The sequence below is a fragment of the Sinocyclocheilus grahami genome, unplaced genomic scaffold (genome assembly GCF_001515645.1).
Source record: "Sinocyclocheilus grahami isolate Dianchi unplaced genomic scaffold, SAMN03320097.WGS_v1.1 scaffold235.1, whole genome shotgun sequence".
NCBI classification, from domain to species: domain Eukaryota; kingdom Metazoa; phylum Chordata; class Actinopteri; order Cypriniformes; family Cyprinidae; genus Sinocyclocheilus; species Sinocyclocheilus grahami.
In genome coordinates this window covers 726,783-752,674 of record NW_015505414.1, presented here as the reverse complement: position 1 = coordinate 752,674, position 25,892 = coordinate 726,783, and the positions used below count along the sequence as shown (strand labels likewise).

Sequence of the window (25,892 nt, the reverse complement as noted above, 5' to 3'; positions counted from 1 at the left end):
ACCTTGACAGTATGTCATTGTAAGACCATTCTTTAAGCTATAAACACTGAAATAGCTGATTATTATGTCTGTCTTGCAGGTCTTTGAAGATAATATGAAACTAAAGCAAGTGCAGCTTCAGCAGCTCAGGGAGAATCTGCTCGGCTTAATCGAGGAACACCCTGATTCACCCGAGGCAGAACAGTGGAAGCACATGCTGGCACAGATAGGTATGCATGCATCACATCCAAAACCATTCATCTACTTTTATCTGCTCATCTGTGTGGATGGCCAGCTGCAAATTCACACACTTATCTTCTGCACCAACTGTAAGCTGAAGTGAAGCTCCTGTGAAAGCTCAAGCTGATAGTGGAGGAGTCTGGCCTCCTCCACACACTCTCAATCAATGCTGAGCTAAAGTGAAGCTGGGAGAGATAAAGTGATGTGTACTCTGCTCCAAACGCAGACGCAGGATGGGAGGAGGTCAGGGGCACAATGGAGATCCGGAAACAGCACCTGGAGGAGGCGTCCCGCATGCTGGAGCTCTTCCAGACGACCCAGCCGCAGCTCTCGCAGTGGCTGCAGGAGAAGGAGTTGATGATGGGCGTCCTGGGGCCTCTGTCTGTGGATCCAAACATGCTTAACACACAAAAGCAGCAAGTCCAGGTACTGGCAGTCACACTGTAAACATACATGTGAACGAGTTAATGCCATACATGATCAAATATTAGAGGTTATATGATGTTAAATGAATAGTTCACTCCAAATTTATTTAAAAAAAAATTAGTAATCTTATTTCACAATAACAGCATATTTAACATTAAGGTTGGTTTTGTTATTAAAAATAAGATGCAAATTACAAAAAATAGGACAACTATAATAAAGGAAGATATAAATGTAATAGCTTTAAATTGTTCATGTACAGTACATTGAATACCTAAATGTAAAGAACTGCGTAGACTTTATTACATTATTGTTAAAGCTACTGAAGTTCTTCGGTCAAGAGCAGTGAGGGCTTTTATTTGTCGTTTTGTTTTGCTAGGCTTATTGCGCTTTACTCTTAAACATCAAGAACATCCTGTGCTTTATTTTCTCATTCATGCATGTTTCTTTATCACGTTAACATGTCAATAACATTAAGCAGTCCTGTGTTATTTACATACTGCAATATACATGCTACAGCAAAATCTATATCTATACACACTTTATAGAATCACCACAATATATTCAATAGAGTCATCATTTTCTCATCTTCATGTTGTTCCAAATCTATGTGACTTGCTTTTGGGGAACAGAAAAGATATTTTGAAGAATGTTCTTGCTGTGCTTTTTCTGTTCTACACAACAAATGTGATCCGAGTCTGCCAAACATTAAAAAGGATAAAAAAGGACCATAAGAGTAATTCATATGACTCTCACACTAAATTTGCTGTTTTTTTTTGAAGCCATATAAGGAACACATCAAAATTAAGTTGTCTTCCTCTGAAAGTCATTTGTACAGTAGCTCTTGTTTGCACATCACGCTTGATTAGTCACCAATAGCGTTTGGCATCATTGATGTGATTTTAAGTAAAAAGTTATTCATATTTCAGTGCATCCTCGATCAAAGCAGTCTTATGTCTTGAGAAGACTTGGAATATAGTACACTGGTCACATGGGCATGTGTGCTTTTGGTCACACTTTATTTTAAGGTCCAATTCTAACTAAACCCCTAATTACTGCTTATTAATAATTCGTAAGGTAGTGGTTAAGTTTAGATATGGGGTAGGATTAGGGATGTAGAATATGGTCATGGAGAGCAAGGCATTAATATGTGCTTTATAAGTACTAGTAAACAGCCACTATGCTAATAATATGCATGCTAATAAGTAACTTGTTAATATTGAGAATCGGTCCTTAAACTAAAGTGTTACCATGCTATTTTGTTGTTTGTGGAGCTTTATAGACCTTGGTAAAATGAAATATGCTGCTTGTTTCATGTAAACACTTGTTTCATGGAAGAAAGTCAAACCAGTTTGGAATGATGACGACTTCTCCTTTGTGGCTGAAGTATCCTATTATGTTACAAAGATGGAGTGACATGCTGTACTATTTCTTATGCAACTGAAGATTAATTATCCCTTAATGCCTATTACTTAATGTCATATGTTGATTCTTTGATTAGATTCTCCTCAAGGAGTTCGACAGCCACAAGCCTCAGTATGAGAAGTTAACCGAGGCGGCCACAGCCATCGCTAGTGCGTCAGAGCAGCAGGATCCTGCCGTAGAGCAGGTTAAAGAACAGCTAGCATCTGTTTCCCAGAAGTGGCAGGCCCTGACAGGTCAGCTGTCTCAGAGACATGCCCTCATTGAGCAGGCTGTCAGTAAGACCACTCAATTCCAGGAGCTCTTGCGAAGCCTTAGTAAAAGTGCCACTTGCCTGGAGACTGAACTTAATAACCAACAGGCCCTCAGCACCCAACCTGATGAAGTCAAGAAGCAGATTGAAGCCACTAATACAATCCTGGCTCAGCTACGAGAGGAGAAGAAGAAGCTGAAGGAAGCAGAAACTGTCTGCTCTGAGCTCTCTGCCATGGTGACTGAAGAGTATCTCAGAGCAGACTTGACAAAACAGCTTGAGGGCATCACTAAACCATTTAGACAACTTGAGGACAAAGCAGGTATTGTAGTCTACTTCTATCTGCAACATCACAGAATATCCTGATTTTCTATTTGCACACGTATAACTGTGCCAAAACCTATTCAGAATTTAAATGCCCTTTATTCATAAAATCATATACATCCTTCAACCTGTGCATGTTCATTTATCAAGTATTTTGCCTAATTTGATAATCTTTACCCTTAGCTAAGTTGAATACAGTTTAGTAAGATTAAATCAATTCCACTGATCCCCCCAAAATCAGTGTGGAATATGCAAAAAGTCAGCAGAGTCCACCTGTGCTCGATTATACCTGTATATTTCCAAAATGCTGAAACCACTCCTATTCGCTTTTAAAATGTATATCCTAAAGATAGAGAACAAACACTGTGTAAACTGTTAACCACGTCAAGTGGTTACAAGTGATAAATATTATCCAACCATGACAAGATATACTTGGATTTTATTTCTGTTGCGTAGCGCTGGGTGTCCCCACAAACTCCACATTCTGTAGATCCATTGCAAACATCAGTCAAGTTCCAATTGGTTGTGCTCTTCACATAGCATTTTTGCTGTCAGTCATAGCAGAAAAATTGCTTGGCGCTTGAGATTTGCCATTTTATGCCCTGCTCGGACACAATATTACATAATTGTTGAGACTTCTTATCTAACATTCTTATATTTTACCTTGTGTCCACCAGGAAAGCGGATTGAGCAGCTCAACTCAGCCTTCGCTAGCTCCCAGCAGTTCCATCAGACATCGAAGGACTTCCAAGCCTGGCTGAATCAGACTCTGCAGGAGGAGTGTAAGCCACATCCCATCTCTGCTAATGCGGAGAAGTTAAAACAGAGTCTCAAGGAGAACAGTACTGCTCAAAAGGCCATTAGTGAGCATGACGAACCTTATAACACCATCATTAAAGAGGGAGAAGCTCTGCTCCAGAGCACGGAGGGGGCAGAAAAGGTGGCCCTTCAGGGACAGCTCTCTGCTCTAAAGTCCAGCTGGGACGATGTGAAGAAAGGTAATGCTGAGCAAGCAGAAAAACTTCAAGGGGCCTTGGAGAGGACACTGAAGTACAAAGAACACTATGAGAAACTGAGCTCATGGTTGCAAGAGGTTGAAGACAGGGAGAAGTATGTGAAGCTCAGCGCGAACTCGGTGGAGATCGAGGGCTCCCTCTCGCAGTTGAAGGCCATCCAGAAAGACGTTGAGAAGCATAGAGGGCAAGTTGTGATGATGAACGCAGCTGCAGACAGCCTTCTGGAGGTAGTCACTTCAGATGACGATTTGGTTAGGGAGGAGAAGGCAGCCATTGGTAAAAAAGTGGATAAGCTGACAGAAGATTTAACGCTCAAAAAAGAATCGTTAGAAAACATCTCACAGAAGCTAAAAGAGTTCAACGACTTACAGAAGGAAGCCAAAGGGCAGCTGGAGGCTGCCAGGAAACAGCTGGATTCTCATTCGGCTTTGGGTGTCCAGGCCTACAGCAACAAGAACCTGACCAACATGAACGCTCAGCAGAACAGCTTAGAGGGTGTCCACAACCAGATTGAGCATCTCAAAAATGTTGCAAAAAGTCTTGTGGTAGATGCCTCTGAGGTGGAAGGTGTGACAGACCTTCTTCTTCAGGCAGACAGCTTGGAAAAAGACCACATGTCAATTACCAAAAAGGTAGAGGATGCTTGCTCCACCTTGGAGGACAAACTCCAGGGCATTGGACAATTCCAGAACAGTATTCGTGAAATGTTTGCAAACTTTACAGACCTGGACGATGAGTTTGATGGGATGGCTCCTGTAGGCAGGGATCTTGACACCTTAGGGGATCAGCAAAGCACTATCAAAGAATTTATTGCTAGACTTCAGGATCTGATGACCAACACAGCCAATGGCAGAGACAGTTGCAAGAAGATGCTGGAGTCAGAGGCCTCACCAGATCTCCTGGGTCTGAAGAGAGACTTGGAAACCCTGGGCAAGCAGTGTGGAAAGCTGATGGACCGAGCCACGGGTAGAAGAGAACAGGTTGAGGAGACCCTCAGTCATCTGGAGGAGTTCTACGGCAAGGCGCAGGAGTTTACCCACAGACTGAGCAGTGCCGAAAAACAAGAGGAGTCCCAAGGGTCTGTTGGATTGGAAACAGAAGTCATTAACCAACAACTGGAGTCCTTCAAGGTAAAATTACGATTCATTACATGTCTCACCTTGTTCTGTTCCCCTTCTAGAAGATCCATAGCAGTCACTGGCATTTTAAAGGATTGATAGACTGCGAGTAAGAACTGTGCAAGTTGTCCTTCTCATGTTTAATGAAAAAAAGTATTGAGAGAACATTACTGTAAATGAACATGTTTTTTATTCCCAGATGACATCATCCTCAAAAGGCTTCACTAAAAATAGTAACACTACAGTTAGTGAATATGAAGTAGTCTCACACATTAAAGGTCACGAAATAAATGCTAGCTTTGCATTTTAATATGAACAAGATCTGTTTCTACAGTGGCCCCCAAATTTATTTGGACAGGTGAAGTGTGTAATTTATGCACCACTAGTTGCACCAAAAAGAGTTTCAAAAATATTATTATTATTTTATTTCTTTTGTAAGGGACAATGCATGTTAATGAACATTTGTATAAAATACAGAATGTAAACATTGCTAATTTACATCCGCAAAAATAGTCAAAAATATTGACTGTCTTCAAACTATTTTTAGTTACTCCCCCAGTGGTCCATTGTTCAGACAAACATACGCCATTGGTTGATCCAGTGTTGTTACTGTATGTTGGGCCTAGTTAGGTCACTCAACCAACCAGACTGTAGTTACATACGGTGCCACTAGTAGCACAGAAATTACACTTCAAAAAATATGAAATGTATTGTATGTAAGTTATTACATTTAAAAAAGGGGGCAACTGTTTATTGAAATATCAGCAGAGTTTTACAGGAGGATCTTGCTCATGAGTTATGTTGGTTTTGATCTGTTAGCCACGTGTTAGACCTTTCTGTAGACAGTTCAGTATGTCCATGAGCATCTGGCGCTATCAAAAGTGCTTCAGCTGATGGGGCATTGTTGCAGTGTGCGGTGAGCCAGCTGGGGGCCAGTGGGGTGCCGTGTATGATAGCGGCCCAGTGAAAGGTAATGGGGTCTGACTTCTGCTCCTTGCCCTGTTAGCTAATACTAGAGCTGGCCTCTCCATTCAACTGCGAACAATAGGCTTTTTAAGCTCTCTTTTTTTTAGCTGCAAGCTAATTCATTTTTTTTCTGAATTTAGTTACGCTATAGGTAAAGTGCAAAATATTAGAAAACTGATTATTCTATATAAACAAATCTGTTCAGCCTTTTTATGTTAGAGCATTTAATTTAGTTTTAGTTGCATTTAATGCATATTTATGATGTTTCTATCAAAGCCTTTAAATGAACGTTCTGGGTTTAGTAAAATATAACTTTTTTGTTAGCGTCACATTACCACAGTAAATCATTGGCTGTTAATTATCACAGAAAATCATTTATTATTGCACAACAATTTCTGTTTATCTCACTATAGTGATTTTTGTTTGTTTTTACAAACTGAGGGGTGAATTGTAATGATCTTTTGTGCCACAGAGGCAAATGATAGAGCTTAACTTGTAATATTTTTAGAGAAGTTGACGTAATCTCTCAAAAATTACATCTTTGTCTTGGTCAGTTTGGATTCTTGGACCTTTCTTTACTCCATATTTCAAGTGGTACATCATTTGGAAAAGTATGCTGTTGCAGGAATTTCTGGGTTGTTCAGATGGTTGTTCAAAAATGTAGCTTATTCCCTCAAATACCGGAGCAAAATGTTCTTTCTTTTCTTTTGTTATGGCAACGCAGTGTGTTACTTATCATAAACAGAAGACTTGAAGTAGATTTCTCTGTTCTTGTTATAGTCTTAATTACTACTAAAGCGAAATCAAAGGAAATATTAGGATGGATAATATTGGTATATTATTACAAACCTGCTGAACCCAACATTGTGATATTTACAATATCAGTCCTGGTTAAAACCATTATCAAGACTTAAACTACGATAAAACATCGTCCAGAAAGCCTTTAAAAGCTTGAAGCTAAAAGAAGCTTAACCTATATTTGGACATGCATATGAATCAAACATGGACATCCGTGTGCTATGATAAAGCATCAGCTGCCGCTGTTCGGTCGATCATTTGGCCCCTTGTTGTTCGGTCTCCCCCATTCTTTTCGTTCTTTTCAATGGCTGGATGGGTGATCACGACTACATCAGCTGCTGCTGGAAAATCAGCTTTGTTCTCACTGATACGGCCATTAAACTCAGCAAAATGAACCAGATCATGAAACACAAAGGCAGGCATAGATTTCTCTTGCCTTTATTTTGTCTGGTCTGGTTCTGTCATTTAAGAATATAAATGCATGAAGTTGCTTGTTTAACCTTATTTTTTGTTTCTTCAATTCAGTGGATTCATTTGTGCAAAAACCTAATATGTAAGGACCTAAGCCATATGTCGGAAATCAACCCACAACACATTAACTTGCAGGACATGTTTGGAAATTGAAGAGTTGTTAGTCTTCTTAGTCTTTCTTCTACTTAGACATGACATTAATGTCTCCTGCGAACCTGTGGGAATTTCTAGCTCTTGAATCATAGCTGTTCGTAATTCCATAGGTGATGATAGGAAAGGCGTCTTTGTGAAGCCCCCAGTGTTGAGCTGACTCATCAGCCTGACTCACCCTACAAACGCCCGAGAGGCAACCTGAAACCCTCCACCAGCACAGCACTAGAACTTATGCACATTGCTGCATTATGATGAAGTTGTTATTTCATTGCGATCATGTTGCACGGGATGTTGACAAAGAGAGAGAGATAACGTTTTTGGCCCAAAGGATCTCAGCCCTCGAGTGCTTGAGGAATATATTCAGAGATGGGTTTTTTTTCAACGAAATCTTTGTTCTCTTCTAAATAATAGTTCTGCGTTTCAGTGCCTGTGGGTATTGTTCGTGTGAATGGTGAGAGATTTTGTTGACAGTTTTTTTTTTTCCGGATGGGGAAACATCCCTGCCCTGTTTCTGTGCACAAACAGCAATTGTTTCCCATCATGTCTGGTTTTAAATTAAAGGTTTTTTGCATTTAACATCAGGTCCGATAATTTGTTCATCCACATTTAAAAGGCTGGCTTGCAAGTTTTTGTCACGTGCAAATGGTTGGTCAAAACTTCAAGGACCACAAACTCCTGTGTAAATTGTTTGTAAAATCATTCTTACGTAAAGTGTCACATTTTACATAGGAAAGCATTCATAAACAAATTACACAGAAATTCTGGTTGTTTTATAAATGAGGCCCCAAAATCAAGCAGCTGTAAAGCACAGCAAATGGTCAGGTTCATCCAAATAAATGGCGTCATAGAAAGATAAATCCCTTTTATTTGCTTCATGAGACGTCTATGTGGCGTCAACAGCAGTAAACACATCTCAGAGACATTAGAGACTTGGAACTTGAATCCCACACGTCTTTAACCTCTTCACCTCTGCCAGCTTCACGAGTTGCTCTTTTTGCTGACAGTGATTCCCAGACACCTACGTGCTGTTCACTACTCCCTACACACTCAGCAGCAATGCTGAAATGTCACCAAAGACAACACATGAATCACCTAGATTAGGGGTTTTACATATGATAATGTTACGTAAATACGTCATGATAAATATATCAATTACCATACTTCATATAATTAATGTAATTAAAAAAGTAATTGCAATGTAATTATTTTATTTTGTATTAATGCATTTTAAATGTATATAAAATGAATATTTAATATAAATTGTTTAATTTGCCATATTTCAAACGCTAAATTCAGTGTTATATTTGCAATATTTCATGCTAACTGCAGTGTCCATGGACATGATAATAGCATTGTAATGGACTCAAAATATAGTTTTTACTTGTGCACTATTTCCAACTTCAACTAAAACCTGAGCTGGCGCTCAATGACTAACAAAGATTTGTGTTCCCTATGTAGGGCCCAACAAAAATGAGCATATATACTGTGAGATTTGTATCCAGGGATTATATGACAAGTAAAGTTGACAAGTACCAGAAACAAAACGGCATTCTTTATTCAGTCTACCCTTCAATCCTTTGCTTCTCCCACCTTGTCCATGCACTTGCTATGAAAAAAGACCTGTCATGCACTTGGCACATGTTACGGTGTTTCATTACCCCCATCTAGTTCCTCCCTCAGCATTCCGCTGTAATTATAAGACACTACAGGCTCTTCCGTGGCTCCAAAACACCAGGCAGAGAGGAGGAGAAACAAGGGACGGAGAGGGCAAGAGAGCGGAAAGCATATCTATTTCTGCCTTGTGTGATGTCATCTGAGAGACTGCCGGTCACTTTTGTAGCTTTGCTTTTTTTTCTCACTCTCTCTGCCCTCCCCTGACAAGAGGAGGAGAGCTGCTGTCAGAGCAGAAGCACACTAAGAAGTTAAGTCAAATGGGACACGGAGACAGAAGGGGAGAATTAAAAGAGGGTCAAGAGTCTACCAATCAGCATGAGCCGGCCACCGCACAAATGGAGCTGTGGCAGATGTTGCCTGAATAATGTGAGGGGGGCGGGGCCTTGAGCCCTGTGCCAGGAGGGTGTCTGTCATTGCCGGTTGGACCACAAGAGAAGCAGGAGCGGCGTTTTGTTTCTCATGGAGCTTATGGCTGTGTTTTCCCAGATTTGAGGATTTTTGTCGGGATATGCCAGCATTATGCATACGGGATGCCTCTGTGTGGATAACTGTACAGGAGTTCTCTGGAAATTCTACAATTCCAAGCACTGGATGATGACTGTGATGGAGTTATAAAGAACTAAGGAAACAAGCAACAATGACAAGTTGTGACAATGGGGAGAAATGCAAACCAGCAGGATTGTCATTTTGGAAAAGGATGTATAAGAGGAAGAAGTGATGTGTATTAGAAATAACAAAAAAAATTATTTTTCATTAACTTTATTTTCACCATCTTTATAAAATAATTGTTATATGTAATTTTTGGTTTAAAATTGTATATTCATACACATATTCATAAAAAAGTCTGTATTTATTTTCTCACGTTTTTTGGGGGGTAAAGTGTTGCAAAATTAAAGACTCCCTTTGGGCTTTTTTAAAGTTTCTTTGATGGTTTCATGTCTGTTAGGGAGTGTTGCACTGAAAAGCTTTACCTCATTGTTATAAGTCATAATGGGCAAACCTCTGAGTAGACCAGATTGTCTGCGGCAGAACCCTTCTTGTGTGGGCAAAGGAGAGGAGGAGGACCTCAACATCGATGACTGTTACGTTCCCCAGAGGTCCATTTATGACACAGTGCGTCTGAATGAGCAAATCGACTCGGGCTCTAAGGGCAGCCTGACCTCAAGGCACTTAGTCGGCACTTTACCATATAGCCATCGCAACCTGGACATAAGCGCACTCTGTGGGAACGGCGTCTTGGCCTCCTCTAGTGCCTTTGAGCTCCGCAGCAGGGAGGCGGTGCGTTTTGACGAGCGGGTCGTGTTCGATGGCTTGAAGCTTAATGGAGATATTATCCGGGGTGCAGACACCATGCTGTGCAAGCCACGGCCAGTGGGCGAGAAAAAGGAGCCGGCACAGCATCGCCGTTCCTGGCGGACCTTCGCCCCCGCAAACCTCTGCGAGTATGGCAGCTGCAGCGGAACGCTGTGTAATGACGGATTGGGTCGAGTGGGAAGAGGAAGCAGCATGACGAACTCTCTTACCTCAGAAGGCGACTCGGGTCTGTGTAGTCCCACTGTGGAAAGAGAACAACGAAACCCACGAGCCCAGAGGCGACCCGGGCCTGGCACAAGAAGCCTTTCTTCTGCTGAGGGGGTGCACGTATCTGGGGACCTGAAGCCAGGGTGTTCCCTCAGCTTTGGTCAGGAAGAGTTCCCCTTCTCCCCAATGAAAGACAGATTACCCACTCCGCTGTATTGCACAGACACATCAACGCTTGGAAGCCAACAACGTAACAATACATACAACTCAGACCTCAGTGTGGGTCAGCACACTGTTTCTAATAGCAATTGTTCAGCTATAAATGTCAGGACGCTGGCAGAGTCAAGTAGTAAAACACACAACTCCACAACATTCTCAGGATATGAGGAATTACCCACAGCTGAACTTCCTGAAGACACTTGTTCGCAGGGTGACTGTGAGCTGCTCAGTGTTGTGGTGACAGAACCTCTTTCACATTGCCAGCAGAATCTAGAACAACATGTAACCAAGGACGAAAAGCGCTATGAATGCGAGCAAAGAGTTACAGGGTCAGCACACTGTTTCTAATAGCAATTGTTCAGCTATAAATGTCAGGACGCTGGCAGAGTCAAGTAGTAAAACACACAACTCCACAACATTCTCAGGATATGAGGAATTACCCACAGCTGAACTTCCTGAAGACACTTGTTCGCAGGGTGACTGTGAGCTGCTCAGTGTTGTGGTGACAGAACCTCTTTCACATTGCCAGCAGAGTCTAGAACAACATGTAACCAAGGACGAAAAGCGCTATGAATGCGAGCAAAGAGTTACGGACTCCAAAATGGCAGACTTGGAGGATTTCTTGTTGTTAGTTGAAAGGGAGGCATGTTTCTCCAATGGAGTAAAACACGTGGACGATGAAGACATAGAGAGTCTATTAACATCCATAGCCGAATGTTCGCAGGTGGAACTTGTGGCCTTGCCTTCCACCCAGGTACCTCAAAATAGTCGGTGAATGTTGATCGTTTGATTAGTGTTTCCTGGGAGGCTGGCTAGTGCCGTTCGGCCTTTATCAGATTAGGAGAAGCTGAATTAGGTTTATCATGATTGTGCACAGCTGGCTGTAACCGAGTCGCAGCCTCTCACAACAACCAGTTGCCTGGCGTTAAAGTGCACATAGTACCCATTTCAGTGGAAGAGCCTAACCTTATAAGGCTGCTGGCTGCAATATATCTAGTTACCCTGCTGAAAAGACCAACCTAGCTGGCCTCTAGCATATGTTTTGGATGTTGGTCCCCAGTATGGGATTGTAGTAATAGCTACTGTATGTTGTACACATTTATTTTGTAGCTTGGTCTTCTTACTAGTCTTTTTTGTTTCATTGTTTTTATCTGCTAATGAATTTTAAGAGAAACATCTAAGACTAATTTGATTCTTAACTGAGAACTCCGTGTAGTGATCTTAGCTTTGAAAGAGTGACCTCAGGAGATTGGAGTTTATTTAATGATTGCTTGAATATTATGAAGATTGAATTGCTTACATTTTCTATGGGTTTTCAGTGTTCTTCTGTATTTATCACTTACAGGTTTTCCAAAAGGACGCCATTGAGTCGCTGCAGAGCCAATTGCAGGAGTTGAACACTCTGGGCCAGGCACTGATCCAAAATGCCGCCAAAGGCACCAGCACCAAAAAACTTGATCACGATCTAGAGGAGGTCAACACCAGATGGAACACCCTCAACAAAAAAGTAAGACCCAATCTTCATCTAGTTTCAAAAACTGTCTACATTTCAGTTAAAGAGGTGCAATATCATGGATGAATCGCTTGATTTCTTTGTGCACTGCACTGGAATGCTCATAATCTTTTGATAACAATCATAATGTTTGCCAGTGTTGGTGAGTAACTAACAAGTAGTGATACCTTCTCAGTAGTTTAAGAATAGTCTGTAAAATTGTGTAGCTAGGTTTTATAACAAGAAGCGGTGTAGTGTGAGATGCTACAACAATTTCAAGCATGTCAAGCTCTAGTTTTAAGGTAGTTTCCTTAAAACTGCCGTACGTGTGATCTCCTCAGGTTGCGGAGCGATCTGCACAGCTTCATGAAGCCCTGCTGCACTGTGGCAGGTTCCAGGATGCACTGGAGTCCCTTCTCAGCTGGCTCACGGACACAGAGGAGCTGGTGGCCAATCAGAAGCCTCCATCAGCAGAATTCAAAGTGGTGAAAGCACAGATACAAGAGCAGAAGGTATGATGTCCGAAATGCTTAGACTTTATCTCAGTGAGAATTAGTTCACTGATTGTGAAATCTGTCTTTTGGTTTTACTCATCACTGTATTCTTTCTGCTGGCTCTGTCTAGCTCCTGCAGAGACTGCTGGATGACCGGAGAGCTACGGTGGAGCTGATTAAGATGGAGGGACGAAAGGTGACCGACTTAGCTGATACTGTTGATAAGGAGAAGATTGCGAGAGAGATTGAATGCCTAGGGCAAAGGTGGGACGCCCTACTTAAGAAAGCTGAGAACAGGTAAAACTATTAACACAAATCTATTTTGGAAATTTATTTATTTTATTTATTTAGTCATTTAGCAGACGCTTTTATCCAAAGCGACTTACAAATGAGGACAACAGAAGAAATCAATTGTAGTATTAAAACAACTAAAAACAGATCCAAACCTAAAAGCTAAAACTTTATAAATAGTACTTATACACATTTTAAAAATAAAGAAATTAAATAAAAATCACAAATGCATACAACAAAATTTCAAAACTTAACATTTAAATGAAAAACAAAAATAAAGCTAAAAACAATTCTAAATATGAAAGAACAAAAGGTATAAGAGTATAATAATGATTTTAACATAACACTAAGCCAAACACCAAACAAACAACTACATATATGTGTATGTACAACCATACACACACATATATATATATATATACACATTTATAAATTCAATATATATATATATATTATTTAATTTCCATTTAGTTTGTTGAAGTATTAAAATAACTCAAATTAAATGAAACTAAAACTTAATAAAAGACATATACAGACATAATAAATTCAGACATAATTTAACTAAAATTTAAATAAATAACAAATACAAATAATACAAATCAAACGACAGTAGTTTATCAGTAATCCTAACAAATAACACTTACATGCTAAAAAACAACATCTTACACATAGTAAGAAATGGTTATAAAAACTGAAACAGAAGCGAAACAAGTAATAGGAAATGGAGTGTCCATTGTTGCCAAGTCAAATAGGAATAGACTATTATCACGCTTTGAGTGTAAAGCCCTCCCAAATAATTATTTGGTGGACCAATCCTAGGTTACACCTCTACATAAATATCGGTTCTTATTTTTCGACTCTGCTCATAAGATATAATTTGTTTTTTCATGGGTAAAGGACTTTGTTTTATGTCGGTACAGTGTAATCAAACCCAGTCATGTCCAGCCATAAAACTAACTGCAATGTTTTTGGCAGACAAAAGCAGTTGGAGAACATTTTGGTGGTGGCACAGCAATTCCATGAGACCCTTGTGCCTTTGACGGAGTGGCTGACAGCTACCGAGAAAAGACTAGCCAACTCAGAGCCCATCGGCACCCAGACGTCCAAGATAGAGGAGCAAATTTCTCAGCATAAGGTGCAGAACCGTCTGTAGCGACAGCGTAGTCCCATGACCATGTTTAGTTTGTTTGCCATTGTGTTTTACTTTTTTTATCCATTGCCCATTTGCCCTGCATTTCTGTTGTTCTTGTGTTCTCATTCGACCCATTCTTTTTCTGTTATGGTTTCCGCACCCTGGTTATGTGAATTCCATGGTAATCAGGCTTTAGAGGAGGAGGTTTTGGGCCGTGGTAAGATCTCGTACCAGGCCATGAGTCTGGGCCAGTCTCTACGGGCGGTCAGCTGTGCGGATGACAAGGAGCTGGTGCAGGCAAAGCTTGACAACACGCACAGCAGCTACATCGAGCTGCAGGAGCATTGCCGCCAGAAGGCTGAGTTATTGTGGCAGGCCCTGGCTAATGCGCAGCTCTTTGGGGAGGACGAAGTGGCCCTAATGACCTGGCTTGATGAGGTGCACGGCAAACTGAGCGAAGTCTCGATCCAAGACTACACGACGGCCATGCTCTCAAAACAGCATGCTGAGCAGCTGGTACTTTACAAGCTCCTCCTCTTAAGGCTTCCTTCCCCTGTTTTCATTTAATTTCTGTCTTCAGTGGTGTGGTATGATTTTGTATCACTCTGTCAGAAGATGCTGGTGACTGATGTATGTTTCAATGTCCAGGCTCTTCGTGAAGACATTGAGTTGAGGAAACAAAATATTGAACAGGCCGTCCTAAATGGGTTAGAACTGCTGAAACAGACCACAGGTGAAATTTAAAAAAAAAATTGAAATTCAAATATGTAAAAAATGCAATAACAATTATTTTAAGATTTATTTTATATTTGCATGACCTGAGTCAATGTTTAGAAGGTTTCCTGATAGATGTTTTCTATGCTCTGAAACTATGTGAATGTCTGTATCATGTGTGCACACTTTCATTCAGGCGATGAGGTTGTCGTCATCCAAGGTAAACTAGATGGAATAAAGACGAGGTATTCAGAAATCAACACAATGAGCAAAAATGTTTCAAAGACTCTGGACAAAGCCCTGTCTCTTGCCACAAAGCTGCAAAACACTCATGAAGAGCTGAACTCCTGGTTGGAGAAGGTAGAGTCTGAGCTGGCCACGTTTACAGCTCAAGAGCCAGTCGGAGAGCAGCTCACTCACTTACAAGAGAGGCAGAAAGTAAGTGTCAGTACTGCAGCTGCAATTTAACCCATAGGTAAAAAATTTATCAACTGAGATTTCACGTGTTTCTGCTAGACATCTAAAATGCCAAACAAACTGAGTCTTTTAAGTCTCCCTTTCATATGTGTACTTCTCAGTTTCAGAAGACTCAATAAAGTCTCAAACTGTGCTTAGATTCGCCAGACCAAATTATTTGGACTATGAAATCCAAATTTATAGCTCTATAAAAATACATTTTAGGAGAAAGAGATAAGGCAAAGCTGATTTTAAAATCCAATGTAACTCCAATTAAGTGGTTGCAAAGTCTCTTTTTAATGCAGTATGTATGTAAATTGTAAAATTTTAAATGTTTTCAAAAATACAGTTAGAATAATAAGACACAATAGGGATGTTTCCAATCAAATGAAATCAGTATCGACAAAGTTTATCTTTGCACTGCAGAGGTGGCACAGAAGCTGCATCTGAAGTGGCATTTAGATGTGTTCACGCAGACTGTTTAATGCAGCTCAGAGATGCCATGAATGCATTTACACTGCAGTTACAATTGCATAAATAATGTTATGAGATTAATGTTTTAAAAATAAAATATATTGAGTAATTGGTGGCAAGTCACTGTCTTAATGAGTGAGTCATTGATTGATTGATTCTACCAGTTTGTTTAAAACAGCTGATTCGTTCAAGAACGAAGCAAGTGACCGTCTTTATGAGTGGGTCATTAATCCTTTAACTCACCTGATTTGTTCAAATACACTGAATCATTCAGGAACAAAACACCACTGTGTTGATCAGAGACACAACAGTTCTGCTGGACTCTGTTTGGAATTATTTTTTATTGATGGAATAGATCAAAACAGTTGATATTGAGAATATTGTGTCTAAAATGTATGGTTGTGTGACAAATGAGCATCCGGCCCAAGGCTGCGCTGATAGCCAGACATGATTTTCGAAAACTGGGCTTGTCAGATCTAAAACCGGACAGATGGCGATATAACATTGATGTTTTAATGCTGAATAAGTAATCCAGATTAATTGAGGAAAATAAGACACTGGCTAAAAAATTAACTTGTTTACACTGTATTTTTAGGTGTCATTGTTACAGCGTAATTACACAAATACATACTGAGTAATATTAATTAACAACACATTACTAAAGGGTTTGGATTTGGCTGAGAAGTAGTCGCTTGTTATTATGCAAAATTGACTCTTATTACTGTAGTGGTCACACTTTATTTTAATAATTGAGGAAAATAAGACACTGGCTAAAAAATTAACTTGTTTACACTGTATTTTTAGGTGTCATTGTTACAGCGTAATTACACAAATACATACTGAGTAATATTAATTAACAACACGTTACTAAAGGGTTGGGATTTGGCTGAGAAGTAGTCGCTTGTTATTATGCAAAATTGACTCTTATTACTGTAGTGGTCACACTTTATTTTAACGTCCAATTCTCGCTATTAACAAACTATTAACTGACATTTGCCTCAATAAACTCCTAATTTGTTGCTTATTAATAGTTAGTAGGAAATTTGTTAAGTTTAGGTATTGGGTAGGATTAGGGATGTAGAATATGGTCATGTGGTATAAATGCTTTATAAGTATTAATAAACAGCCAATATGTTAATAAAAGGCATGCTAAGAAGCAACTAGTTAATAGTGAGAATTGGTCCCTATACTAAAGTGTTACCACTCAGTACATGTAACTTGTAACAAGGACGCTGCAAAATAGCTTACGACCAAAAACTCTTCACAAATATTTAATTAAAAAACAAAAACAGAAGAAACATCAGTATTTAAAGAATAATATATAAAAAGCAAAGTGTTTATGATTTCAATATTAAAATATTGTCAGAGTTGGTGGATGTATCAGTTTATCACTACCTCTCTATTTGGCACATCCAGACACTGATGAAGGAGGTTAAGGATCAGAAGCCACTGGTTGATTCTCTTAATGAAGTGAGCAGCGCTCTGCTGGAACTCATACCATGGCGAGCAAGAGAAGGCTTGGACAGGATGGTCACAGATGACAACGAGCGCTACAGAACAGCTAGCGATGCCATTACACAGCATGTAGACCAGACCGGAGCTGCCATCTTAAAATCCCAGCAGGTACGGTGGTTCTCAGCTGCTTGGGAAAATAACACCACTCTTCTGTTAGGAAGATTCCCAATCAAGTTTGTTGAAGCACACAATGAAGTGCCTGTGATTGCTGCCAAGGGTGATTGGCCTCATTGTGGTGCTAATTCTTAGCTATTCTTAACTTAATTTATCCTCTTGAGCCACCTTGATGGTATTTACATAATAAACTAATGGAGTGTGTGACCCAGATTGATTACATTTGCATCACATTAGTCTGTTAGCGCTTTGAGAAGACTTGATGAGTTCATGTATTCGAGTTTGTAAAATAATATATAATATATTTTAAATATAATTGAATGTCAATTAAATCTAGAAGTGTATGGAAATGTGACATGGACAGTCACATATCAGTCACATATGAATGCTTTTTCTCTGATGTGCAGTTTGAGCAGGCTGCCACCACTGAGCTTGAGTGGCTGACGGAGGCAGAGAGGAAGTTGTCATGCCTTGGGGACGTCAGGCTTGAGCCGGAGCAGACCACAGCTCAGTTACAGGCTCAGAAGGTCAGTCGTGTGTTCATGTGGTCGTCTCTAACCTGCGCTGTCACAGAAACATACTATATGTACTATATGCTATAAAGCTCACATTGTCTAAAGCACGCTTTCTCCTCCAGAGCTTCTCCATGGACATTATGAGACACAAAGATGCTGTGGATGCCATTGTGAAGACCAGCGAGGTCATTATGAACAGCAAAGCTGAGGCAGAGAAGCAAGCACTGAGGGTAAATAAAGGAAAATATATAAAGAAATGTAACCTAAGCTGTGTACAGTAGAGGCTCAGGACTAAAATCACTGTGGTGTCATACAGATGAAGCTCCAGACACTGTCAGAGAAATACAATGTGGTTAGTCAGCTGAATTCGGAGCGCTGTCTGCAGCTGGAGAGAGCTCATTCTCTGGCCTCCCAGTTCTGGGAAACATACGATGAACTCTGGCCATGGCTGCAGGAGACCAGGACTACCTTCACTCAGCTGTCCCAGCCGGCTATTGAGTACGAAGCCCTTCGACAGCAACAAGAGGAGCTGAGGGTAAGACATACACTTGCTGTAACAGCTATTAAAACTCTTTTAGCTGATGGACACTACTCATCATCTGTCTGAAATAAAATCATTTTATTTATATATATATGAACTAAATGCTATAAATTGTATTTGTTTTTAGCATTGCACTTACAGCTGATGGGTTCATGTTCGTGAACATTAGCTACGTTTATATGCACTCAAATAATCTGTTTAAAATCAGATTGATGGCTCAATCCAATTGAAAAGTCTTCATATAAGCACCTCAATCAATCCAAATGACTTTCGATCCGATTGACGTGGGGTGTTGACCTGAAATAATCAGATGAACAGTAAATGTAAACAGTTGAATATTGTGAACTATTTTCTCAATCGGATTCAACCACACATAAGCAGTGCTGTAATGCATACATTCTTTGTACGTGTGAGGTGACGAGGTGATTCTTCCAGTGTAGACAAATTGTAAGAAGTTGTAGACATATGGACGCTTATTTGTCATCTACTGTATATATTGTGTAGTTGCTGGTATTTTATTAAAGCAATATGTTGTTTGAGACTGTGATGTTTACTGTTTTGACTTGTGCTTAACTGTTGCAAAATCACGGTAATGCAGCGCCTCGAATGGCTTAGTGCTTCGTTAGACTGGCGAAGAGGATAAAGACAGATGCTATTTGAGATCTGCGTGATATGATTGTATTTGACCTTAACAGATTTTCTCTTCAGATGATAATGTTATGAACAATCCACTGCTTTTTATTTTGATGATGGTAAACTTTCCGTCTTCAGCAAATGAGGGAGCTGATAGCAGAGCACAAGCCACACATCGACAAGATGAATAAAACTGGACCTCAGCTTGTGGAGTTGAGTCCCACTGAAGGGCTGCCAATCAGAGAGAAATACGAGACCTCAGAAAAACTGTACAGCCAGCTGAAAGTCGACGTCAAGCACAGAGCAGCTGCCCTGGATGAGGCCATCTCCAAATCCACTCAGGTACATTTCAGTATTTAATGAGTGATATTCTGCCCTTTTGTAGTATTAGTTAAAGGGATAGTTCACCACAGTTGCTGGTAGCCATTGACTTCTACTGTATTTTTCCCTACTAATATATTTTTTATATTCCACACAAGAAAGAAACTAATACAGCTTGAGAATGAGTAAACAGTGACAGAAATAACATTTGTGGGTGAACTATCCCTTGAATGTTCCTTTCTCTCACAATTAGAAAAGGAAGCAAGCTGTTGCTACCGTACCATTCATGCTTAAGTATGCGACATTTCTGCTTGTCAATGATCTCCGTAGTTCCATGATAAGATAGACCCCATGCTGGAGTCTCTGGAGCGCATCGCCGAACGCCTGCGCCAGCCTCCATCCATCTCTGTCGAGGTGGAGAAGATCCGAGAGCAGATATCGGAGAACAAAGCGGTGAATGTAGACCTGGAGAAACTTCAGCCGTCCTATGAGACCCTCATGCAGCGAGGAGAGGAGATGATCGCTCGCTCCGAAGGAGCAGACAAGGACCTTTCGGCCAAAGGTAACTATGCTGTTGTCACCTCGGCGTATGGGGCTTGTGTGACTACTCGGTTTTAAAGCAGTGTGATCAAATGCATTCTTCTGTTTTGATTGAAGCTGTTCAAGATAAGCTGGACCAGATGGTGTTTCTATGGAATGACATCCAAGCTCTTCTGGAGGAAAGAGAGGCCAAGCTCCTGGATGTCATGGACTTAGCTGAGAAGTTCTGGTGTGATCACTGCGCTCTCATCGTCACCATCAAAGACACGCATGATCTGCTGAAAGAGCTGGAGGAGCCTGGAGTCGATCCTTCAGTGGTCAAGCAACAGCAAGAGTCTGTGGAGGTCTGGAGGCTTCGGAGCAGGCTGTTTGATATTCATTCGGCTTTGTGCAACATCTTCATAGTTGTTGGTTTGCTTTACAGGGCTTTAGAGAAGAGATCGACGGGCTGCAGGAGGAACTGAATGTGGTCCAGAATCTGGGGGCAGAGTTTATGACAGCGTGCGGAGAACCTGATAAACCAGTGATCAAGAAAAGTATAGATGAGGTAATGATGTCATAGGAGAATAAATGCACCCTTAGAAGAAAAAAAAATGTAATCATAGTTGATGTCAAAATACCGTTCTAGTTGAAATTGTAGTAACTATGTGTATTTGTTTTTACCATGGCACAGTCTTTTAAAAATAAATACCATTTTAACTTTTAAGTCTATCCAGTATTAAATGTATTAGCAGGATTTAAAAAAAATAATAATACAATTACAGTGAACAAATATTAGCCACTCTGTGTGTAACAGAAGTGCTGGATGAGTCAGAGTTGGCGTCACACTGTATAATGTCTGACCACATCTCGTTCGTCCCACAGGTGAACTCAGCTTGGGAAATCCTGAATAAGGCATGGAAAGAGAGAGTAGAGACTCTAGAGGAAGCCATGCAAGCTGCAGTGCAGTTCCAGGACAGTCTCCAGGTAAATATGACACACACAGACCACTCCCCTCCTGATGACTCTGAACACAGATCTAACTGGTCATTCGCTCATGGGAAACTTCAGGAGCTAATTTGTAGTCAGCACAGTCTGACCTCCTGTCATGCTGAATGTGCTCATGAAGGAAAAACCAAAATTAAACGAATGATTCATGTGACGTGATTCAACCCAAGCGGGCACCAAGAGGGTGCACAGAGACTTTGAAAGAGAAAGCAAAATAGCTTTTTGTCATTTTCATAGTGTATCCAGATCAAGAACGTGCCCTAATTTAATCATGCTAAGCAAATGATTCACGCTGGTTGCTGAATAATTCAAGATTTACAGTATTTCTCAGTTATTCTCAGAAAGTCTCTTATAAGGGATCATTGTGAATCTTAACCAGTTGTACTTGTTTTCCCCAAACTCCAGATATGAATAAAATTAGTTTAGGTGTGGCTTAGTTTTGTTCATTTTCACTGTCACCTGAGCCACATTTGTATCGGGGCTATACGTGAAACTTGACTCGATGCTAGGTGCGGATGTTGTGCAGCCTGTGACAATAGTTTCCTCCTCCTCGACAGAGCATGTTTGACTCAGTGGATATTATGGAAGGCAAACTGGATTTGATGTCACCCGTGGGCACGGACCTGGAGACTGTGAAACAGCAGATCGAGGAGCTGAAGGTATTGATTTACTGCTTGCTTGTGGGAGATTTTCTCATAACCATGACGCGTTGCTTTTTGTCAAAGTCATAGTAGATCCAGATCAAAGTTGAAAGCTATTTATCTCCAGCCTCTTTCATTTTTGATTGTTTCGTGAGTACAATTGAGCTGACAGACCACACAGCAGCTGTGTTTACACAGAGCCATTCATTTGCTTCGTTTTACACAGTTGGTTTGAGCCTGCACAACTGTAAATGTTTTAACCATTGGCTTGTAGGTGAATTAACATGCTTTTATCCCAAGATTTTATATGTACATGTGTATGTGTCAAGAATTTACTAGTAGCAGAGATAGGTCATAATGTCTTTAGTGAATGTTAGCAGGGAGGACAAAAATCTAAATATCCACTCATTAAGCTTTGTAGTGTAAATGCAGTGCATTGTGTAATGTGTGCTGTCGTGTGTGTGAAGGAGTTCAAAGGTGATGCGTACCAGCTACAGATCGAGATGGAAAGGCTGAACCATCAGACCGGGCTCCTGCTGAAGAAGGTGGTAGAGGAAGCCGACCGCACTTCCATCCTGGAGCCAATGAATGAGCTGAAAATGCTCTGGGACAACCTGGATAAAAAGATCATCAACAGACAGGTCAGACACTGAGAAGGATCTAAACTTTAAAATCAGTGTGAAACGCTGTTCATGACCCATTTAGTGTCTGTAATGTGATCTATCCCAGGGTGCAACAGGATATTCAAAAGAGTAGCAGATTTTATCCACTGGGAATTGATTGGATTGTTAAAAATGAGTAACCAGAAAGACTATAAATGTGTACAAATATGATCAATTTTGATTTCATGTCTAGGCCTGTTGCATTTATTGATTAATTATAAGTCGTTTTTTAGATAACTGCAATAACTGTGCAGTTTAATTGTGCCTCTAATTGTGCACTTTTTGCCATCCTAATAAGGGAAATTAAAGCATTTATAGAAATGCTATCTAATGCACAATTAGTAAAGAATAAAGAATACAAAAAACAACACTAGTGTAAATTACACAAAGATAGTCAAAGGTCTTCCTTCATAGGAAATGAAGGATTTTGGGTAGGGATGTCCCAATCAAGTTTTTTGTGCCCCTGATCTAATCCAAGTCATTGAATATTCAGTATCTGCCGATACAGAGTCCCAATCTGATACTTGTAATTTCCTAGTGCTTGGTACACACTTCAAGTACATTATAGTTATTAAAATCAATCCAGTGTATACAGGGCCATGCAAAGAGTTTCTCAGGGGCAGGGGCTCAAATATAAAAAGGGGCATCTATCACAATGGAGTAATTCCAATATAACAATTTCTACAGTAATTATATTTACAGGCCTATACATATTATAAATATGGGACTACTGATATAATACTTCTTGAATTTTATATGTACGATAAGCTATATAATTGCAACAAAATGAAAAAAAATGGAAATAAGGATAGAAAGCATGACGCTCGCGAATGCCAGTCTGTCTGTGACAGAATTATTTCAAGACATTGCAACATTGAAACGCATTTCAAATATGGGTAACACTTTACAATAAGGTTCATTAATTAACATTAGTTAACTGCTTTAGTTAACATGAACTAAGAATGAACAATACTTCTACAGCATTTATTAACCATAGTTAATGTTAATTTCAACATTTACTAATACATTATTAAAATCAAAAGTTGTGCTTGTTAACATGTATGCACAATGAACAATTGTATTCTCATTAACTAACATTAACAAAGATTAATAAATACTGTAATAAATGTATTGTTAATTGTTCATTAATGTCAGTTAATACATTAACTAATGTTACCTTATTGTAAAGTGCTACCCCATTATGTGACATATTTTCAGCAATGCTGACTGTTTAAAAAAAAATTTAGACTACTGAAAAGGAAGTCCAGCCCCAAACTCACACCCCTGATAAAGCTGATTTCACTACACTATGCAAATGATAACATTATTGTGATGACTGTTGTGTGGTCTGGTCTCTTGTAGCACAAGCTGGAGGGAGCGCTGTTGGCTCTAGGGCAGTTCCAGCATGCTTTAGATGAACTTTTGGCTTGGCTCACTCATACTGAAGAGCTGCTTAATGAACAGAGGAAGGCCTGCGGCGACCCCAAAGCCATCGAGATCGAGCTCGCAAAGCACCACGTACGTCACAGTCGTTGAGCCACAGAACCACTCAGATGTCAACAAGCATTGTTCAGCTCATGTATCGTCATTTCCTTCCATTGGGTAGGTGTTGCAGAACGATGTGCTGGCCCATAAGACCACGGTGGAGGCGGTGAACAAGGCCGGCAGTGACCTCATTGATTCCAGTGCTGGAGAGGAGGCGCGAGGTCTGCAGAACAAGCTGGAGAACCTCAACCAGCGCTGGAGGACTATCCTGGAGAAGACGGAGCAGAGAAGACAGCTTCTGGACAGTGCCCTGCTGCAGGTCAGGAGCCAACATGAGCCAGCCAGAGACCTGGCAACCCTCTGGAATCTCAGAGGCTGAGCGTTTCCTAAAATGGAGATATGATTGATGATGTTCTCAACATGAGGCCAAAAATGTCCTCTCTTAATCTTAAAGAATGTGAAAGAGAAGCAGTAAAGCGATAGATGTCCATACACGCACATGCTCTCACTCAAAGAGTTTACTTTGATGTGAACACCGAATGCTGATGTTGAATATATTGACCATACAAATTAAGAAGTAGAAACAATCACAAAAAATAACATTCCCAATTGATTTAAATGTCAAAAAATAATTTTTTATATGTGACCCTGGACCACAAAACCAGTCATAAGGGCAATTTTTTTTGAATAAATAAGCTTTCCATTTATGTATGGCTTGTTATGATAGGACAAAATTTTTGGCCGAGATACAACTATTTGAAAATCTGGAATCTGAGGGAGCAAAAAAAATCAAAATATTGAGAAAATTGCCTTTAAAGTTGTCCAAATGAAGTTCTTAGCAATGCATATTACTAATCAAAAATTAAGTTTTGATATATTTACAGGACATTTACAAAATATCTTTATGGAACATGATCTTTACCTAATGTCCTAATGATTTTTGGCATAAAAGAAAAATCTATAATTTTGACCCACACAATGTATTTTTGGCTATTGCTACAAATATACCCCAGCGACTTGAGACTGGTTTTGTGCTCCAGGGCCACATATATGTATAATTAATAATGAGTTGACTGAAGAGCAACGTTATATGTATCAAATATAATTAATATAAAATGATACCTATGTCAACATTTTTAAAGTGTTTTTTAATAAATAAAAATAAAAAAGCACAATTGCTCTATAGACTGGAATCAAGATTTTAAGTTTTATTTTTTTTCTCACATAAAACAGGGAGCAAGGAAATACTGTATATTGTTGTTTATTGACTATGCTAACTCTTTTTGAATCCAGACACCATTGTTCTTGTTTCAGAATTGAGAGATTTCCTACAAACTTGCCATTTCTAAGACTAATAATCTGTGCTCATTAATCAAGCCTCTCCCTTGAATCTCACCCCTCCGGCTGGCTTTGTTGTTGTGACGCTGGCCGATCTGTTTTCAGGCTCAAGGTTTCCATGGTGAGATTGAAGACATGCAGCGGTGGCTGAAAGACACAGAGCGTCAGCTGTTAGCATCAAAGGCCCTCGGAGGCTTACCAGACACGTCCCGAGAGCAGCTTAACACCCATCTGGTATGTGTTTAATACTACAACAGATCTGCCACGTATGGCGAGTTTGTAACAACTAACCAACACCATCTTTATTTTACATCTCAACGACTGTGATCAATAGATTTATGCATTAGTTATTGAGAACAGTTTTGCTTGGTTTGGTTTAAGCATTTTATTAGAGAATGTTTAGGGGAATAATGCACCCAAAATTGAACAATGTGTCATCATGCACTCATTGTCATGACAATACAAACATATATGACTTACTTTCCTCCTTAAAGGGATAGTTCAGCCAAAAATGAAAAGTTGCTGTTAATTTTTTTAAATATTAATTAATTTTCTTCAGTAGAACAGTACAGAAGATTTTTAGCTGAAACCCTGTTCCCTGCTGATTCATTAAATGCAAGTCAGCGGCTGCCTGTGTTTGAGAATAAAAAAGCATATCAAGAAACACAAAATTATTACGGTCTGGAGTGATGTCCGGTTCACGAACAAATCATTCTTTAATGCAACATGAAAAATCTCCAAGCTGATCTTTTCATGCAAAATAGAAGCATACAGTGATCAGAATCAAGCTCCGAAAATGTCCAAAGCAAAGAAGTGTGTGTTTTAGTGTTTTTTTATTTATTTATTTATTTTTTATTTATGAACTACATTCACAGTTCTTATTGGAGCCTGACAGACCCTGGTCTGTACTTTCTTTGCATGATTTCCAAAATCTCATTTTGTGTTGCATAGAAGGAAAATTCTTAGGGGG

The 25,892-nt window shown here is 39.9% G+C and overlaps 1 protein-coding gene across 1 annotated transcript in view; it reads left to right on the top strand.

Moving 5' to 3' along the window:
• The window catches only part of LOC107597724 (dystonin-like), a 171,409-nt gene that overhangs the window by 116,121 nt on the left and 29,396 nt on the right, over positions 1 to 25,892 (top strand). The window contains exons 59-83 of the mRNA XM_016288894.1: positions 80 to 209; positions 446 to 645; positions 2,144 to 2,639; positions 3,319 to 4,787; positions 11,923 to 12,084; positions 12,411 to 12,581; positions 12,694 to 12,860; positions 13,830 to 13,989; positions 14,176 to 14,502; positions 14,635 to 14,719; positions 14,897 to 15,138; positions 17,047 to 17,253; positions 17,667 to 17,786; positions 17,897 to 18,004; positions 18,091 to 18,309; positions 19,087 to 19,290; positions 19,600 to 19,831; positions 19,927 to 20,153; positions 20,234 to 20,356; positions 20,674 to 20,775; positions 21,354 to 21,455; positions 21,905 to 22,078; positions 23,462 to 23,617; positions 23,706 to 23,903; positions 25,028 to 25,156. Of these exons, the coding sequence (XP_016144380.1) occupies positions 80 to 209; positions 446 to 645; positions 2,144 to 2,639; positions 3,319 to 4,787; positions 11,923 to 12,084; positions 12,411 to 12,581; positions 12,694 to 12,860; positions 13,830 to 13,989; positions 14,176 to 14,502; positions 14,635 to 14,719; positions 14,897 to 15,138; positions 17,047 to 17,253; positions 17,667 to 17,786; positions 17,897 to 18,004; positions 18,091 to 18,309; positions 19,087 to 19,290; positions 19,600 to 19,831; positions 19,927 to 20,153; positions 20,234 to 20,356; positions 20,674 to 20,775; positions 21,354 to 21,455; positions 21,905 to 22,078; positions 23,462 to 23,617; positions 23,706 to 23,903; positions 25,028 to 25,156 (5,910 nt within the window). The remainder of the gene's footprint in view (positions 1 to 79; positions 210 to 445; positions 646 to 2,143; positions 2,640 to 3,318; positions 4,788 to 11,922; positions 12,085 to 12,410; positions 12,582 to 12,693; positions 12,861 to 13,829; positions 13,990 to 14,175; positions 14,503 to 14,634; positions 14,720 to 14,896; positions 15,139 to 17,046; positions 17,254 to 17,666; positions 17,787 to 17,896; positions 18,005 to 18,090; positions 18,310 to 19,086; positions 19,291 to 19,599; positions 19,832 to 19,926; positions 20,154 to 20,233; positions 20,357 to 20,673; positions 20,776 to 21,353; positions 21,456 to 21,904; positions 22,079 to 23,461; positions 23,618 to 23,705; positions 23,904 to 25,027; positions 25,157 to 25,892) is intronic.